The sequence below is a fragment of the Macrosteles quadrilineatus genome, unplaced genomic scaffold, assembly GCF_028750875.1.
Source record: "Macrosteles quadrilineatus isolate MER2022 unplaced genomic scaffold, UCM_ALF_1.0 Scaffold_3__2_contigs__length_128488019, whole genome shotgun sequence".
Lineage (NCBI taxonomy): Eukaryota > Metazoa > Arthropoda > Insecta > Hemiptera > Cicadellidae > Macrosteles > Macrosteles quadrilineatus.
In genome coordinates this window covers 4056298-4074820 of record NW_026542596.1, presented here as the reverse complement: position 1 = coordinate 4074820, position 18523 = coordinate 4056298, and the positions used below count along the sequence as shown (strand labels likewise).

General features: G+C 35.9%; 2 protein-coding genes across 2 annotated transcripts in view; one reads left to right on the top strand and one right to left on the bottom strand.

Moving 5' to 3' along the window:
* The window catches only part of LOC128990073 (facilitated trehalose transporter Tret1-like), a 25814-nt gene extending 13512 nt beyond the window's left edge, over positions 1 to 12302 (top strand). Inside the window, exons 5-10 of the mRNA XM_054412302.1 lie at positions 814 to 928; positions 3506 to 3682; positions 6913 to 7124; positions 8615 to 8741; positions 10220 to 10410; positions 10975 to 12302. Of these exons, the coding sequence (XP_054268277.1) occupies positions 814 to 928; positions 3506 to 3682; positions 6913 to 7124; positions 8615 to 8741; positions 10220 to 10410; positions 10975 to 11274 (1122 nt within the window). The 3' untranslated portion in view covers positions 11275 to 12302. The remainder of the gene's footprint in view (positions 1 to 813; positions 929 to 3505; positions 3683 to 6912; positions 7125 to 8614; positions 8742 to 10219; positions 10411 to 10974) is intronic.
* LOC128990074 (uncharacterized) lies at positions 12297 to 18523 on the bottom strand. The gene is made up of 2 exons (XM_054412304.1): positions 18341 to 18523; positions 12297 to 13048 (listed from the first exon to the last, which is right to left on the bottom strand). Exons 1-2 carry the CDS (start codon positions 18384 to 18386, stop codon positions 12366 to 12368), a joined length of 729 nt encoding a protein of 242 aa, XP_054268279.1. The 5' UTR covers positions 18387 to 18523; the 3' UTR covers positions 12297 to 12365.

The window sequence follows — 18523 nt, the reverse complement described above, 5'->3', positions numbered from 1 at the left end:
ATATATTTTCAATTCAAAAAACCTTTAAAGCTTAAATTGCTCAATTCTGCCAAATATTTGAACTGTTGATGGCACTTTTTCATGTAAGTATATTGGCATACATCTTTAAAAATTCATATTTTAAAGAAAATCCACTTTATTTTACGGACAATTTGCAGAGTTTAGCTAGTTTACCAGAGACAATACGAGTAGGGGAACTGATTGATTCACAATAAGTCCTGTATTTAAATATGAGTGTTATGTTCTGTTACCTTTTATTGGGTATCTTTTAGCCCCTCCCTGGACTCTAATTTTCCCAGGAAAGCTTGCCAAACTCTATTCCTTTCCAAAAAAGTCCTAAAACACATTGCAGAGGTCTATGTGATTGTCGTTTTAAATGTCTTGTACTAAGTAGCAATATGTTCAATATGTTTACCATGTAAATTTTTGTTCAATCATTCAAGTAATTAATACCCCAAAGTTGTTTCATCAGAGTCATATTGCAAGTAACTCTAGAAATGTCACTACACTCCTGACTGCCTCACAGCACAGAAAACATATTACTATAACCCAGAATGCCAACCGCATGGTAAAAAGCATTAAGAGTTTTGAGAGAGCTTTGCCTGTCAATCGTAGGCAGCGCCACCAGCGTTGCTATGCTGAGTGCATGGCAACGCTGGTGGCGCTGCCTACGATTGACAGGCAAAGCTCTCTCAAAACACTTAATGCTTTTTACCATGCGGTTGGCATTCTGGGTTATAGTAATATGTTTTCTGTGCTCACAGTTCTGTAATATTGAAAATATTCATTTAGTATTTGTTATTTGATTTGTAGGTTGGTCTGGGGGCTGGCATGATGGGGTCTCCAGCCAGGGTCTACACGGGGGAGGTCACTCAGCCCCACCTCAGAGGCATGTTGGCTGCAGTTGCATCTGTCGGAGTATCTTTAGGTAACATTTACTTCCATCATGGTTAATAATCATAGTTACTGTACATTTATTAAGGTTACCCTTGGATGAGATAAGAAAATACATCACCGATTCAACCAATGAATTCTGGATGCTGATGTAGACATCACATTTACATGAACCAGCTGTAGCGAACATGAATAAGCCACTCATCATGAATATCTGCAGGAATTGTTTTCACAGGCTACAATAAAGTATCTTGTTTCTGGGGTTAAAGAATGTGCTCCATCAAAATTGTAAATATAAAACACTTTATAACATTATTTTTTTATGTCTAAAAGCCGGAATCATCTTTAAAAACCTTTCAGTTTTCTGTTCTTCAAAAGGGTAAGAAGTCTTCTCGTACTATTCAAAATCAATTATAATAGACATGCTCTCATAATATTTGTGTCTGAATCAGTACCTAGTAAATTATTATCAAGCACAGCCTGTAAATTTATGGCTAAAACTATAATAATAATTATAAATTATTATTAATAATTATTTTTTAGTTATTAAATTTTATTTTTAAATATTTGTTTGTATTGTTAACCTGTTCATTTCAATACTTTCACCTTTATACATCATGAGCAAATAATGATAAGAGTGAAATCATATATGAGACACATGACTCATTGAGTGGAAATTTATCAAGGCCTAGAAGATAAGATTGCAAAAGATGAACATTTCCTAAAATAAAAGTTTGCAAGTTTAATGTGGTGATATAAAAAGTTTAAAGCCTGTTTCTTAAATCATGTGTTTAGTTTTGTTTGTTAACGTTTTTAAGTGTTTGTAAACAACAACAGTATGGCTGATCTTTATAATGAACTAGCAGAGCTATAATGAACAAGCTTTGCGTTTGCAATGGGGGAGGACATAGTTTGATAAAATCTGTTTCTTTAAATTTACTGTATACTATAATATTACACATCTACCATAGCCATAATGTTCTACCACTTCACCTAAACAATAGAGAAAAATGAATTATTAAAAATTCACAAAATATCACAAATTATTCATGAAATTAAAAACATTAACATAACTACACACAACACAAACACATACATAATCCTACTGTGACAGTTATCATTGCGTATCACAGTTTTTGGTTGTTAGTTCAAATTACCTGTTTTCATAAATGCAAAAAAAATAATAGTGCTGCACCCTGTTGGTAAATCTTCAGTGGCGTCATTTCACCAAATCCTTGGGGGGGGGGGGGGCAAACACCGGGGATCCAGAAAATGGGGCGGGGGGTCCGGGCAGTTGTTAAACAAAAAAAAGAAGGGTCTAAGCTTATTTTAATTGTCAAAAGACTCCATAAAACACAAGAGGAAATTCCCAGATTGAAAGATTTAAAGGAACTATATGGAGAACCATTCTCCTTGCACTGAAAACGCATAACCTGCCAGTTACCTCATGGGAAGATGTGCTGCGCGAGGCATTTAACTCTGTCAGTTTGCTATTGTGTACTGCGACTAATTGTACACCTAATATTATAAATATCATAAATATGAATCAGGGCTAATTTACCGAATAGGCATGGTGGGCACGTGCCTAGGATGCGACACAATTTGTATTTTGGGGGGTGCCAAAAAATTGGAAAAAAAAAAAAATTGTGGTTGTATTTGCATGTAATCATGGTAAACAATTATGATAATCCCTCGCTGTGTAAACATCGCAATCGTCTCCCGTGATCGCGGGAAAATTCTGACTATTTATTTATGTCGTGTAGACATAATAATCGTCATCCATGATCGCAGCAATATATGAACATATTTCCCATGGTAGTGAGGAGATTATCATTGTCTACTGTGAATGAGGCAAAATTCTGATTTTTCCCACGGTCGTGTGGACATTATCGTCTTGCGCGTAGTAAAATTCTGATCATCCCCCGCAGCCGTCAAGAAATCATTATATCATCTCCTGCGGTCGTGTGGATACTGGACATAGTAATCGTCCCCCGCGATTGTGGCAAATTGCCAATCATTTCCCGTACTCGTGTGGAGATCATCATCATCATCCGCGATCGGGGCAAAATTCTGACTGTTTCCCGTGGTCGTGTGGACATTATCATTGTCTTCTGTGATCACGGCAATATTCTGTTCATCTCTCGCGGCTCTGTAGATATCATCATTGTCTTGTGCGATCGCGGCAAAATCATGATCAAATCTTGTGGTTTTGTAGACATTATAATCATCTTATGCAATCGCGGCAAAATCATGATCAAATCCCGTGGTTGTGTAGACATTATAATCGTCTTGGCAAAATTCTGATCATCCCTCGCGGTATTGTGTAGACAATAGACATATTATCGTCTTCGGCGGTCATGCAAACTTCACTGTTGTCATGCGCGATCGTGGTAAATTGAAAATTCCATGTAGAAATACAAAATTCACACGTATTTCCCGGTTCAAAAAAACTCAAACATAATTCCCGGTTTTCTCAGTCGGTGGACACCCTGTTAAATATATTGCAATGAGGTGCTACTATTAGTTGTCCCTAGGGTGCTGACAGGGTCAAGAAAGGACCTGATATGAATATTCAAATTCTGAACTGATTTTAAAGCTGTTGCTTTTGCAGGAGTCACAATTCAGTACATTGTGGGTGCCTTTGTGTCATGGAACAGCCTCGCTCTCTTCAACGGAATCGTTCCTTCGATCGGTCTTATGACGGCGTTCTTTTTGCCAGAGTCACCATCATGGCTCCTCAACCAAGGCAAGACAGAAGCTGCTCGGAATGCCCTTACCAGGCTTAGAGGTTGGTACTGCCAAGTGTTTATTAAAATAAAATATGAGAAAAGTAACGTTAAATATTTTTTCCTTTGTAAAAAGGTCATATATAAAATTTGAATAATATGTGTAATTTATAGCACTTTTCACATTTGCGTATTGGAATCATATTCAACATTTTTGGCACTCTAAACAAATATTTAATCAAATGCAATTTTGAAGAAAATATTTTGAATGCTATTTTTTGTTGTGGTGAAAATAGTGTTTCTAACAACTGTCGGATGGATTATTTTTTTAATGCCAGTGCATTTTGCCACAGTTTACAGTTAATTCAAAAAATGAAATATTATTGATAAGTAACTTTACTATGTTGTATTATCATTTTTTTCTGAAAGAAACAGAATATTTTAATATTATTTGTAAGGCAATAAAACTTTATCACAATTTATGACCTCTTTAATTAAGGTTATACAAAAAAATGTCAAGCTATACAGGGTGATCAACTCAAGGAGGCCACCATTGGCATATCGGAAACGGTAAGAATTAGAGAAAACTTTAAAAGGGGAACATTCCTTTATTTTTTGTGGCATTTAAAAATATGATTTTATTTTTTTGAAATTCAGCCGCCATTTTCCCCCCATTTAAAGTTTTCTCTAATTCTTACCGTTTCCGATATCCCAATGGTGGCCTCCTTGAGCTGGTCACCCTGTATATATTTTTATGGGTCATATAAAAAACACATAAAAAATTATGTTTCTTTATATTGACTATATTTTGTAGGAAATCTAATCTGCTTTTTGGATATCAAACAAGGGTACTTTGGAAATATACGGAGGCTACTTATTTTACAGCCCACTGCAGCGGTTATGTTAGGTTGGATTATCATAAATATGTTTGTAGGACTTTCCTCATTTCGTTAAAAATCAAAAGATACCAGATGAGTCATACTTTCTATTATTGATAAAAAAACGTAACCCAACCGTATAACACCAAAGTACCCAAAAGTACTGTTTGTTACAAACCAAAAATATTAAGGGGTTGTTAGCACAATAGCCAACATCCAGGGGTGCCCAGAGGGGGGGGGGGTACTGTGGCGCGTTTGCGCCACAGGAATTTTTGGGGGGGACTTTTTTGAGGGGATTTTGGGGGGGATGTTTTTTGCTAGCTGTCATAATGAATGAAAAATTTTGTATAAGCAGCCCGAAAAAGTGTTTCTAAGTAGCTCACTATCAACACCAACAACATTTTGCCATTCGTAATTAAGATTTGCTTCTAAGAATGGTAAAAACGCACCTTGTCAGACAATCCTTCATATACCAGTGTCAGTGTCGAATTTTATTTGCTACATATGTTTTGGTGGTTCTTTACCTCCACCACACAAAACACGAATCGATTACAGATAGGCCTATCAATTCACGCGTATATATTGCCGTCGTCAGCACTGGAAGTAAACTGAATCAGGTTCAGGTTATGACGGACAGACGTGGTCTCTGGATTGTCGTCTGCATTGTCACCAGCTGATATAGGACTATTGTAGTGACTGAGAAGAGTGTTAAAAGTATAATGGGATTCATAATTAATTGAGTGTTTTCACTCAAAAATTTTGCGCTGTCCCTAGTTTTATGTATTTATATATTTCAAACTCCTCAAAGTATTTAATAAATTTCCTTTCGTGCAGTACTGTAGAATTTCGAGACCATAATTTATATCCAGCAGATAAATTGGTTATTATTGTCAATAATTTTAAATGGAAAACTCAATTATGAATCCCATTATATTTTCAACACTCTCCTCCGTCACTACAATTAGTCCAATATCAACTTTTGATAACACAGACGACAATACAGAGACCACGTCTTTCCGTCATAACCTGATTCAGTTTACTTCCAGTCCTGCCCGCGGCAATATACTCACGTGAATTGATAGGCCTATCTGTTATCGTTTCGTGTATAAACAGATTGTCTGACAAGATGCGTTTCTACCATTATTAGTCATAAAAGGCAATCCTGGGGCTATCAAAATTAATTATAAGATTACTTCGTCACAAAAACCTTTTGTGGGTATTTTGCCTGGCGATTTTTGTAGAGTAAAATCGAGTTTTTGGAGTGTGTTGTTTGGAGTGGCGGTGTTTGTAGAGCCAGGGAGTGGCGAGCAACAAGTCTGTCTTATTTCGTGACTGCCTATAATTTTGAAAAAAAAAAACTTTTTGCCAAAGTATTATTAATGCATTTTTAAAGCGGTTTGATTTCTTAAAATTCTTCTCTGAGATTCTTTCTCTGTAAAATTTAACGCCACCTAATAATATATTGTACAGTTACAATACTGTGTTGGAGTAGAGTAATTCACCTAGTATATTGTTGTACGTTTTGAAGACGTTGTCTATTGCAATACTGAGCACATGTTAGCTGACAATAGAGATTCTGAAATGTAAATTGAAACACTTCTAATTCGTCCATTAGTTAGATATACCTAATGAAGTATTGTTAAATGTTGTTCGTTTCCTATTAAACATTTAATTTTTTATTATCAGCAAGTTTGTTTTTCTTTACCTCAAGTTTACTAAATACTAAATTGGAATGCTCGTTTTATGAGGTAAAGGGAAAATTGTCAGATAAATTGGTGGGGGGAGGGTAGGTTTAAATAGACGGCAGCATAAATTGGGGGGGGGGAGAACTACTCCTTTGGCTTGGGGGGGGGGGGGGTTGCGCCTCTGGGTTTGGGGGGGATGGGCACCTCTGCCAACATCTTTATCTTTACATCCATGATCATTTAAATTAATCAGTTGATTATATAAGCCTTAATGTAAATTCTGGATCTGATAGCAGTACATCAGAAAAGGACCCGATTGGCCATAAAATGACCGATCAGCTGTTCTAGGGTTGAAGTTGAAAGTGAACAAATTAACTTTATCTCAGCAGTCCTTGTGTCAAACCTGACATAAACTCCCACTGCAGGACGACTAGGCTTAATGTACTTTCCAGTTAAAAACCTACATTGATGCTTTGCAATTCTAACAACAGAGGACAATTAACAGGGTGAATTCCAAACAGTTGACTTCCTTCTGCAGTTTTCTACGTATCCAATGTCCCTAATGTATTAATGTTGTGCGTGTGTTGTGTGTCTAAATGTGTGTGTGTGTTCTATGTATGTTTCAATGTCAATTAAAAACAGAACTTGAGATGGTCTAACACAGTTCATTGTTCTTTTTCAGTTCTAAATATATTTTATACTATTCCTCAAATCAATATGTCTCGACAGGCGACACCTGTGACATTGAAGGGGAACTTCAGGACCTGATTAACTTTGCTAACAAGACCAACTCCAACAAGAAGAGTTCAATGAAAGACACCCTTAGAGCCATTCTTCACCCCTCGGCACTCAAGCCTTTCCTCATCCTCGCCTCGTACTTCCTCATCTACCAGTTCTCCGGAGTGAATCCTGTCACGTTCTATGCCGTTGAAATCATCCAGGTAAGTCAATAGAGATTATTATGTCTAGTTAAAGTGTATTAAGTGTTAGTTGTTTGTAGGACAAAAAAATAGTAAACAAAGTACTCTTAATTATCGGTGACACCCACAGAGCATAGAATAAATATAGAGGCAGCACTTGCCGTCTGGAATGAAGCAGGCTTCTCGTACCAAGATGGCAGCCGGCCCGGTCTGCATTTACATTTAAACCATTATATTGTTACCATGGAAACCACCAATCAATATTTACTTTTAAGACTCTCACCTCAGAACATTGAAAGCCCGCGGGCAGAGTCCTAGGTCAATATCGAAGGGGGGAAGTTCTCTATGTATCCTCGGAGCGGTAGCTTCATCTAATTCATAAAGTAGCATAGAATAACACAGTGGTAATGACGCTGTGTTTTCAAAGTTCCGAGCCCGACTCTCTTACCAAGATGGGGGAAATCGGCTTTACTGCTGGTATAGCTGAGTGGCGACTCTATATTTATTCTATGCTCCGTGGTGACACCTTAAAATGGTCTTCAGCTGATGGTAGGCAAACATATTATCTACTAGCAGAGTACCCGTCCTTCGTACGGGGTTGGAATATAAGTATAAAATGCTTATTGCAGTTGTTATACTCAAGCTTTGCGTTTGCAATAAGGGAGGACACAGTTTGATAAAATTTGCTTTTTTAAATTTACAGTATTCCATAGTATTACACATCTACCATAGCCATTATGTTCTACCACTTCACCTAAACAATAGAGAAAAATAAATGATCAACAATTCGCAAAATATCACAAATTATTCATGAAATGAAAAACATAAACATAACTGTAAACAATCCTACTTTGACAATTTGTCATTGCGAATCACAGTTTTTTTTTCTGCTTAGTTCAAATGAGCTGTTTTCATAAATGCAAAAAAAATATAGTGCTGCACCCTGTTGGTAAATCTTATAACTTTTTAATGCTTTTCCATATCATAGAAACCTTTTTTTTAGAAATGCTTTTTTAGTTGAAACAGCTGACTAAATTCTTTAATTCCCTTTAAATATGAATACTAAGGTTAACATGGGGAATTACAGAGCCACTGGGGCGGAGCCCAAAAGGATTTTTGAGATAAGAATATGCCTATATGTTAATCGGGAATGTAAGCTATCATCATGCCAAATTTCAGCCCAATCCGTCCAGTGGTTTATGCGTGATTGAACTTCAAACACACAAACAAACAAACAAACAAACACACAAACTTTCACATTTATAATATTAGTAAGATCTTTGAATTTGAACGGATGGTGTTTTTGTCCTCTGGGGACCTTAAAACAAAAAAGTAAATCAGTCCCGGGTCCAGGTCTTACCATGAGACCTACGGTAATAGCTTATTCCCTATATGGGAAATTCGCTAAAACAAAATAGTTTTTCAAAAATAATTTCTCTTATTGGTACTAAAACTTTAATTCTGTCATTTATCTCTTTATTTTTTACTATTTCAAATGGGTTGTTTTCTAGGACTCTGGAGCAGATATGAACAAATACATGGCCACCATAGTGTTAGGTCTGGTCAGATTGGGTTTCACTGTCGTCTCTTGCATCATGATGCGACGATGTGGTCGACGGCCGCTCACATTCATCTCTAGTAAGTCTATGTGATATCTTATATGGGTTCTTACTTCATATGCATTTTCCAAAAGTTACATCCATGTGTGATAAAGCATAAGCAATAAATGTAAAATGATTATCCCCATTATTGACTACAGAAAAATCCTTGGTTCTACAGCAATCAACTTAATATTTGACGTTAGGGACCCAGCAAAACATTGAACAAGATTAGGATTCTATTATTTTCCCAAATACATCTAATATATTGATAACTAGCAGAGTAACGTCCATCGTACAGGGTTGGTGTTAAGTATAAAATGCTTATTGAAGATATACTCGTGCTTTGCGTTTACAATGGAAGAGGACACAGTTTAATAAAATTTACGGTATGCTATAGTATAGCACATCTACCATAGTCATAATGTTCTACCACTGCCCCTAAACAATAAAAAAGTGAAATTCTCATTTTTTACAGATTTTTTTGCTAGTTGGTTCAAATTAGTGTTTGTCATAAGTGCAAAAAAATTAATAGTGCTGCACCCTGTTGTTAAACCTTATAACTTGTTTAAATACTATTTAAAATCATAGAACTAACTTGTGTAATTGAAACAGCTTTTATTCCTTTTAAATATGAATACTCATAAGGTTGCGAATCCTTCAATGAAAGTTTTATTAAAGTTTCTTGGATGTAGTCATATTCTTTTAAAATCACTTATCTTTTATGAAGACATATTTTTAATGTCCTTGCCAGTTGCCACACCAGTTCAATTCAGCCTTAGAGGGTTTTCCTTTGCCAATCATCATAAAGTTAAGTCCATGTTTCCTACACAATAGTAGCACTTCAGCTAACATCCTTGTTCATTGTTTGTGGGGATCATCATATTTCAGGTGTTCTTCATTATATAGGTTGATGACGATAGTAAATTTTTTTAAAATTTATTTCTTCTACTTGGTTGCGTTCTATTAGTTTCATATGTTTCCACGGTTAACACCATGGAACATCATTTCTTTCAATGATTGCTCAAGAAATACAGTACTATATCAATTCATTTTTCTTATTTGGTAAAACATCAAATTGTCCAGGCGTTCTCGATTTTTTACATTGTAATATGTACAAACGTAAATTAAAATAGTAAATATTTAATTTCAACAAAATCAGTAAATATATGCAATGTGTTTCATTGAATTGAAAAATAAATAACAGCAATTAAATTAAACGGCTTATCAAAATGTAAACAATTATGTTCTTCATAAGGATAACATGGCAACTTTTAAAGCCAATGGGGCAGAGCCCAAGGGACTTTTTCAAAAATGTAAGGTCACTGGTCAGTTTGCAAATCTATGCAACACGTTCTTTCCAATGTGACGTCAATGGATAAAATTGGTTAAGAAATGGCGGAAGAGTTCAACCGACAAATTTCGTTTTGGCGTATTAATTATATAGATACTGTAAAACTAGGGATAGTGGTCTTACTTACTTGATTGATAAAATCTAATCTATTTATTCCTTGCCAGGTGTGTTCTGTGGCTTGTCAATGTTTGGCCTGGGCTACTACATGTTCCTTGCAGAAGGCTGGAAGGAAGAAGGCGCCACAGCCATCGCCGCATGGTTCCCACTTCTCAACCTGTTCATCTTCATGGCAGCATCAACCATTGGCTACCTGGTAGTTCCGTGGGTTATGATTGGAGAACTCTACCCTTCTAAGGTAACACATGATTATATGACATATACTATTAGTATTAGAATTTTCATTGTTTGTAAGAAATTGTCCTATTAAGCTATTAACTGTATACATGCTCTGCTCCTGGGTGAGGCCGAGAGAATAGTTAAGAGGTTTTACTGTAGAAAACAGTTACACAGCCTCTATTAGATACAGAACTGTAGATTTTGTAACATTATTAAAAACTAAGGATATATCATAGACAAAAATAATTAAATATAGACAGTCAGCTGTGCTGCGGTTGCCATAGGTTCTGGCCCACACCACTGGGAGTGCTATGTAGCTACGGCCCACGCGCTTCGTAACTACACACACGGCGTTCCCAGCGGTGTGCGCCAGAACCTATGGTAACCACTGCATGGCTGACAGTCTATATTTAATTCTTTTTGTCTATGGTTTTAACTTAAACTTATTGTGCCAATCCGCCTTACGACGTAACTACATGGCACTCTTAGCGATGGGTGCCGGAAGCTTCCTTTGACAGTCTATATTTATTCTATTTGTCTATGGTTTTATGTACAGAATATAAGACTTCTCTTTGTGTTGCAGGTACGTGGTATTATGGGAGGCATGACTACATTCGTGGGCCACTTCTGCGTGTTTGTGGTGGTCAAAACTTTCCCGTTCTTCCAGTCGCTGAGCAAGTACGGGACTTTCATGATGTACGGCACAGTTTCTCTCCTCGGCACAATCTACTTCTACCTCTACCTACCAGAAACCAAGGGACGTACGCTGCAAGAGATTGAGGAATACTTCTGTAGCAAGGACAAAGGAATGACTACCAATCCAACTAATAACAACAACAAACCTACGATTGTCAAACCAAAAAAAGACGGATCATTGCCTTAAGTGCAACACATTGTGATATTTTGTATAGTTCTCTGCTTTGCGTCACATTTATGTGAATGGTTTTTAGAGGTTATATCTACCTTAATTGTGAAACATTGTTATCGATGACAGTATCGTAGACTGATGTTTGTTGTTGAGTTTTTACTGGTACGTAAAATATTGTGGCTCGTGGATTCTACTACAATGTAATAAACTGAATGAAATGTAAACATTTTTGTAATATAACTGAATATAAGTTTTTACACAAAAACTAATGTTTTGACAAGATTCAAGTTTTTAAGGTCAAAGTTAAGTGTGGATATTGTTATAGAGATATGCAGTTAAATTGAAAACACTTTGTGAACAATGAACCTCCTCATCTGGTGGCCTCTTCATATAAAATGCTTATTGCCTGTGACATTAATTTTCCAAGTTTTTAACTTTCCAATTTTTTGTCTTATTTTTCATCATCTAAGTACTAACTTAATACACATTTTAACAAATAATAATAAAAAAGAGGTTGTGATTTTAAAATGAAAGCAATATGAAAATGGCATGGATAATAAATTCAAATCACAAATCACCATGTTAAAGTATACATACATACCGATTTTGATTTAAAAAAGCCATTTTATGTTTTGCCTAAGTTAACTACCATGTCAAAGTTAAATTTGGCTAAACAGTATTATGAGTCAATAAGTTAGTTTCATATCTGTAAATATTCTGCTTATATAGTATTAACAAGACTGATGACATATTACGTAGGATAATGAATTGTAAATATATTTATGTGTGATAATAGATAATGTTAGAACATATAATATTTTGTCTTGTAAGCTATTTTTATACTCATTAATGCATGTTTACCAACTTCTTGGATGTTAAATCTATTCGGGCTTTAATATTGTTTTGTAATATCTCGAGAAACATGATGCATACAAATGAAGATTAAAAAAATAACCAAAGCAAGTGACAACCTACTTATACTATCAGTAGGCTTGAGATAGGATGATTATCAATCAAATAAATAAGTTTACACAAGGCAACAACTGTTATACTTTATTTGCAACCCTAGTAAATTCTGACCACACTATAGTTTACACTGTAAAGTATTATGACTTTGGTAAGTTTTTCAAATAATCTTTAACATAAGGACTCATACTTGCTCTTCTTTTCTCGTCTGCCTTGGCTTCTTTTTCCTTTGCTTCTTTCTCTTCAATCAGCTGTTTAATGATGAACTCTGGGTAACGTACTCCATGCCAGTGTTTAGGTAGATCGACTACCTTTGACTTGGCAATTTTGTCAGCTGTATACTTGACTGGATCAAAGGCTTCAGCCAACTTGATTTTTTCGATTAGGCCAGCTTGAAAGAGCTTCTCCTTTCGCATTTCCCTCCTTTGTCTTACTTTAGCCCACTCAAATTTCATCTTTTTTCGAAGCTTTTTCAACTTATGTTTCCTCATTTTTCTCCGTCTTATAACAATTAATCTCGCAGCTTGTTTTTCAAGTACTCCCGGTCTACTAGGATCTTCTACAGTTTTGTTGGGTGTTTGTTCTTCGTAACTTATCCTGTTCTGTATTTGTGGAAGTTGGATGTTCCATGGTACAGACGGTGGTGGGGGAGGTATTCTACTCTTGGCAGGGTCTCCTAGAGGAGGGGTTCTTATAGTGTTGATGTTCAAAGCTGCCAATGAAAGCTCAAGGTCTGATGCCAAAACTGGTAATTTTGCAGCACATTTCACAGATGATTGATTCAACACATGTTTCCCAGAGATCAAATCTTTCAGAATAAAACCTGAAACAAACAAAAGATTTAAGGGCTTGGAATAGTTATTTGTGTAACTAGTGGTGAAAGTGGCACTTTGCTGCACACGAGAGCAATGTTTACGCTCGAGCCGCAGGCGAGTGCGGAATGATCTCGAGTGCAGCAAAGGCCTTTTTCACTCGTGTTACACATTATATTTTTCCTACCGTCACTATAAAGCATATAAATAATTAATCTTTCAAACACTATACAACACGTTTTTAGGTTCAGCTGGCAACACAAATGGTGCCCTAGAGAAAGTAGTACCCCCGGTCCGTATCACTCCGCTATTTTTCCTTGGCAATAAATGTGCTCCACGTTTTGAGAATATAGTTCTGTATGTTTTTGTAATTTTAAGTGGTTTCCGCGCCTAAAAAAAAATGCTTTAAAGGTATTTTCTTGTTTATTAAGATCGTAGGAATGTTTTAAAAACGTTTAAAAGAAAAGTCCAGAAAGTTCAGAAATACCGAAACTATAAACACGAAATGACAGGTTAAATCATAGTTATAATAGTCAATCAGCTGCTCATAGTATTATTATCTTTAAGTGTTGCCAACCTATTTCCAAGCGTACACGGATTACGTGCATAATAGAACCACGCTGTTTTGTGTTGTTTCGTTGGAATCCTGATGTGCGGCAAAGTATAAACCGTACGACAAAGTATAAACCGTACGGCAAAGTATAAATATGCAGCATTTAGCAGCTTTCTGTACTATAAACAGTACAAGGAAGCTAACTTTGTCGGGTGACTGTCGGAAAAATACTTTTATATAATTTTTGGTATCTTGTGGAACTTGTGGAAGTAAGCTAGCAATGATACAGTAATAAACAAATAGTCACTGTAATATTTTTTTCCTTCAATATTTTATGTGTATATTTTCTTGGCAATCCTTATTTTTTAAGGCAGTCATGTTTATTATAATTAATAAATTCTTTTCTCTAGCCTATATGAAATTTTTATCCAAATTCTGACAATCAATTTTGTTATTTTCAAGATTTTTTGGAAATTTTTTGTACTGTAGAGAACAGAAATATTATTGTTTTTGATTTTGTGTCATAGTAATAACAATTTGAAGGCTAATCTTTTGTACTGGATTCATGTTTTATGAATTCAGCCTCAAAATCTCAATCGTATATAGTTTGGTACTTGGTGTAACTACAATAACACATGGTGTTATTAAAAAACACAGTAATGTTGTCTATAAAACCTTACATTATATAAAGTTGTGGAGTTATTCTTAATGTAACTTAATTTTTACATTAAGTGAAGTGAAAAGACACGAAGAACAAGAAACCCACTCAACCTCCCTTCATGCAAAGCACATAGAAATTACATTACATCAACTACTGCAATTTGTTTTTTATGCAATTTTGAGTTATGGAAGGAATAGGGATACTAATTGGTGACACAGAACCTTTACTCTCTATTTCCTAATTGTAATACAACTGCAAACGTTTATGTTACAGGACAACTATTACAGTGAGATAAATTATATTCATATAGGATACGATTTTCTATTTCTATTTGATATTTATGTATAACATGATATGACTGCTTAGAATCACAGTTCATACAACTTGTTTAAGACTTCCTAGAAAGAGTTCACAAATATTTCATTTCCTTTAACATTTCTTAACTTAAGTTAGTTTTATTACAGTAAATACATGCCAATTTCCCAGGTAACATGAAAAACATGACACTGTGTTTGAAAACTATTTTACGGTTCACACCATTTGGAATTACGCGGGTGGTTTTTAAAGTAAGGGCCGTTTTTCAGTATAGCCTAAATCCGTAGTTTGTTTGTACGCATGGCGAGACTCCTCGCCACTTAGTGACATAATTTGTTAACAGAATTACACCATTTGCAGCTCTGTTGTAGCTGACATGTACGATTCACTGTGTGTTTTCAAAATTGGTTAAACTATCGAATCTCCCACCGTCTGTGAGACGAGGTCAGTATGCTTTTTACTACAAGAAACACAGCAATTGATATTTTGAAAACAAAAACATTAAAAAACTACTTGAAGCTGAAATATAGTTGTAAATATAATCATTAAGTACCGGTAGCTATATAAACAGTTAAATATTAACATTGTAAACATCTCATTTTATGTACGTTTTAAGTTTATTTACTTTTTAAATAGTTAAAATTTTGAGTCAGCTGTTTATGTTAAGTTAGTTTTTTTTTTTTTTTTTTAAAGAGGTTGGCGGCCTCTTTTAACCTTGCATTTGCCTGTCCACATAGACTAAGCGCCCGTGCGTGGATAGTTTACAGCAAAGCAAGGAGTGAGCCGGTACAGTACAAAGGTGAACTGTACTGATAAAAATGTTATTGGCAGTGACCAGGATCCGAACCCACGACATCGCTGCCTTGGGCCCGAAGTCCGCGACGCTACCGACTGAGCCACCGACTCACTCTGATAATCACTCCTCTTTCTGATAGTTGATTCTGTTGTAAAAAAAAGTCTCCTCTAATTCAAGAACAGCGAAACAAAAGAGCAATGCTACAGTCTTGGCCTATTGTGACAGCTGTAGAGCTAATTCATATGGAGCGTAGCTACGTAGTGCTAATGTTTGTCTATACACTACTTATCTGTTAAGGCAGTGACACACTATCGTTCTTTTCCCCGAACAAGACCCCGAACCCAGCAGGGAGAAGGGAGGTCGAAGGGAGCATGTTCGATAGTGTGTCAGGGGTCCGTACACCGATCCAGACATCAGGCCGAGCAGGGAGACGAGCGCTCTGGAGGCGGTTTTTTGGCGAAAGATCAAAGAAAAGATTGGTCCGATGTACGGAGTGATGTACAATAGTGTGTCACGGTACATTTTTGCCCCGTACGCCGTCGCGAGTGCGCGCCGAGCGGCCGCCTGTGCTAGCGTTGAGTTATAATTTAATATGGCAATTAGACCCTTTAATCGGTAAAATAAATAAATGTTGGGTAATATGTTGCCGTTATATATTATGATCATTTAAGATGTAATGATGTGGTTTGTTTGGTCAAGGTTTAAAATGTAGAAACCGTTAAATCAATTATATCAATAATTTTAAAGTAAATTAAGTAATTGATGTTGTCTTAAATTCTATCAAAATTAATATAAACATTAATATTATTAAAGGCAATTAAAATCATTCTGTAACGTTATTTCAGTGAATAAAACCAATAAAAATCAATACATATAACTAAGCATCCTTTCTAGAATATTTTATTTTGCGACAAGTTTTCAAAAAGCGACTTTTAACGCGCTCTCACTCGCACACACTCTCCATCTCTCTCTAAACTCCCTTTTGCCGCGCTCGGTAGAATTCGTCTGGTCTTGGTCTTGTTCGGGGAAATGTTCGGAGTGAAATTTTGCTGATATTTATCTCCCATCTCACTGCTCGGTTCGGGGTGTTGATCGGGGAAAAGAACGATAGTGTGTCACCGCCTTTAGATATACTGTTACTACTACATGGCAACAAAAGCAGCATAAGCCGGTTGGGTGCGGGCTTGTATCAGAGGAGGCTATGAATGTTATGGTGGATCCCATTAGCATAATGTCAACAATTTTAATTGTTGTGGACTTGAATTTTTATTTCTTTAGCCTATTCAATCCTTCCCAATGTTTTCAAAATCACCGGCCTTAGTAAGTTTGCCTTGAAATAGACTCAGCTGTTATTATGTTGTGCTGAAACAAAGCAAAGAGCTTCCCTTTCTGCACAATTGTCTTTTTATATTCTCCCCCTATACCATGGTAGGCTAAATGTATTTACTGATATTATATTTAAATTTTACTAGCCGGCCCGAAAGACGTCGTCCTGTTCTAATGTCGTTTCATGTCCAATGCTCGTTCATTTTCAAAATGAGCTCGTTCACATGGCTCAATCACGTCCTGGTTGAAGTTCGTTTGCTACGCTCACTCACCTTTAGGTTGGAGCTTGTTCGCTACGCTAACTCAATGCTATTGAACATCACAGAATCAAATTGTATAGTTAAACCAGCTGTTAAGATTCTTCAATTCCATTTAAATATGAGTACCGTACTCATAAGGTTAACACGGGAAACTCCAGAGCCACTGGGGCGGAGCCCTTTTGACGGATCTGCACCAAACTTCAGACAAACCATCCTCAAATAATACTTAATAATGCCTGAAAGTTTCATTACAATCTGTCAAGCGGTTTCGGAGTCCATAAAGGGCAAACAAACAAACAAACATACATACGTTGGGTTTTATATAGGCCTAGCCTACATAGGATTTGACATATTTTGCAATTTCACACCAACGTTATATAATATGTAATGAGGTTCTTTTTATTTTATGTTAATTTTTAACGTTTTATTTTCAGTTAGGCGTAAAACACCCGTTAGATATCAATGTTAAATAAACCTTATAAGTAAAAACAATAGGCTAAATCATTTTTCTAAATTGTGTTCTTTGTTGTTAGAGTGTTTTTTGCGCAGCTAGCATTTCCCCCCTTCTTTTAAATTATTTTTCTTATCAATGTTAAAACATTGATGTTTGGGACTCGGGATTTTTATGCCATCGATTTCTTTTGATCGATAGGCCTACATCAATGTATCTAAACATCAATGTTTTGAGAAATTTTGCCATCACTAGCTGCTGGTTCGTTTGAATAAATGTAGGTTTACACGCTTAAACCAAATTTCAACAAAATTGGATCAGTTTTGCTCGAGTTATCACGCTTACACAAGACAGACATGTAGAAATAAACGGTACTTCAGTATTAAACGGAGGCCACATTTTGTCAGCGCGCTGCGGCGGTTATGTTAGGTTGGGTTATCGTAAATATTATGTGTGTAGGACTTTCCTCGCTTCGTTATGAATCGAACGATACTTTCTATTATGATAACCCAACCTAACATAACCGCCGCAGCGCGCTGACAAAATGTGGCCTCCGTTTAATACTGAAGTACCAAATAAACATATAGGCCTATATAGCTTATAACTCATAGGGGGCTATGGATTTGTACGAATGGTGTTTTTGGACTCTGGGGGCCTCAGAACGTACCTAAAAGTAAATCGGTCCCAGGTTTAGATCTTACTATGAAACCTGCGGTAATAGCTAATTCCCTGTATGGGAAATTCGCTAAAATGACTCAGTTAAACTAAACCTAACCTTAACCAAACTGCCACTTAAGTGCAGTCATTTCATCATCCATACTGATTTGCTTAAGACATGTGAATAGTTACATTAAAATCAATGTTATTGTCTGTTTATGTATTTATTTGTCTAGAATTTGTAGACAAAAATAAGCATCAGGTTGACTTAGAATTGAGCTAACCTTTTACTTGTGGTCGAAGGAAAAACTGTCGCACTCTCAAGGACATTTTACTCGATCAGATTGAACCAATATTCTTAAAAAAGCATATTTAAGCCACATGAATAACAACTATTTAAATATAAAGACTTAAAACAATTAAATCAGTATGGGTTTCCATTCAACTACTGTACTTCTCAAGTCTCT

Bases quoted from the DNA above. Each gene is read 5' to 3' on its own strand.
- LOC128990074 (XM_054412304.1), bottom strand. From the start codon at position 18,386: ATGTCCTTGAGAGTGCGACAGTTTTTCCTTCGACCACAAGTAAAAG. The intron at 13,049-18,340 runs GTTAGCTCAATT...TGTTTGTTTCAG, and splicing joins CCTTCGACCACAAGTAAAAG to GTTTTATTCTGAAAGATTTG.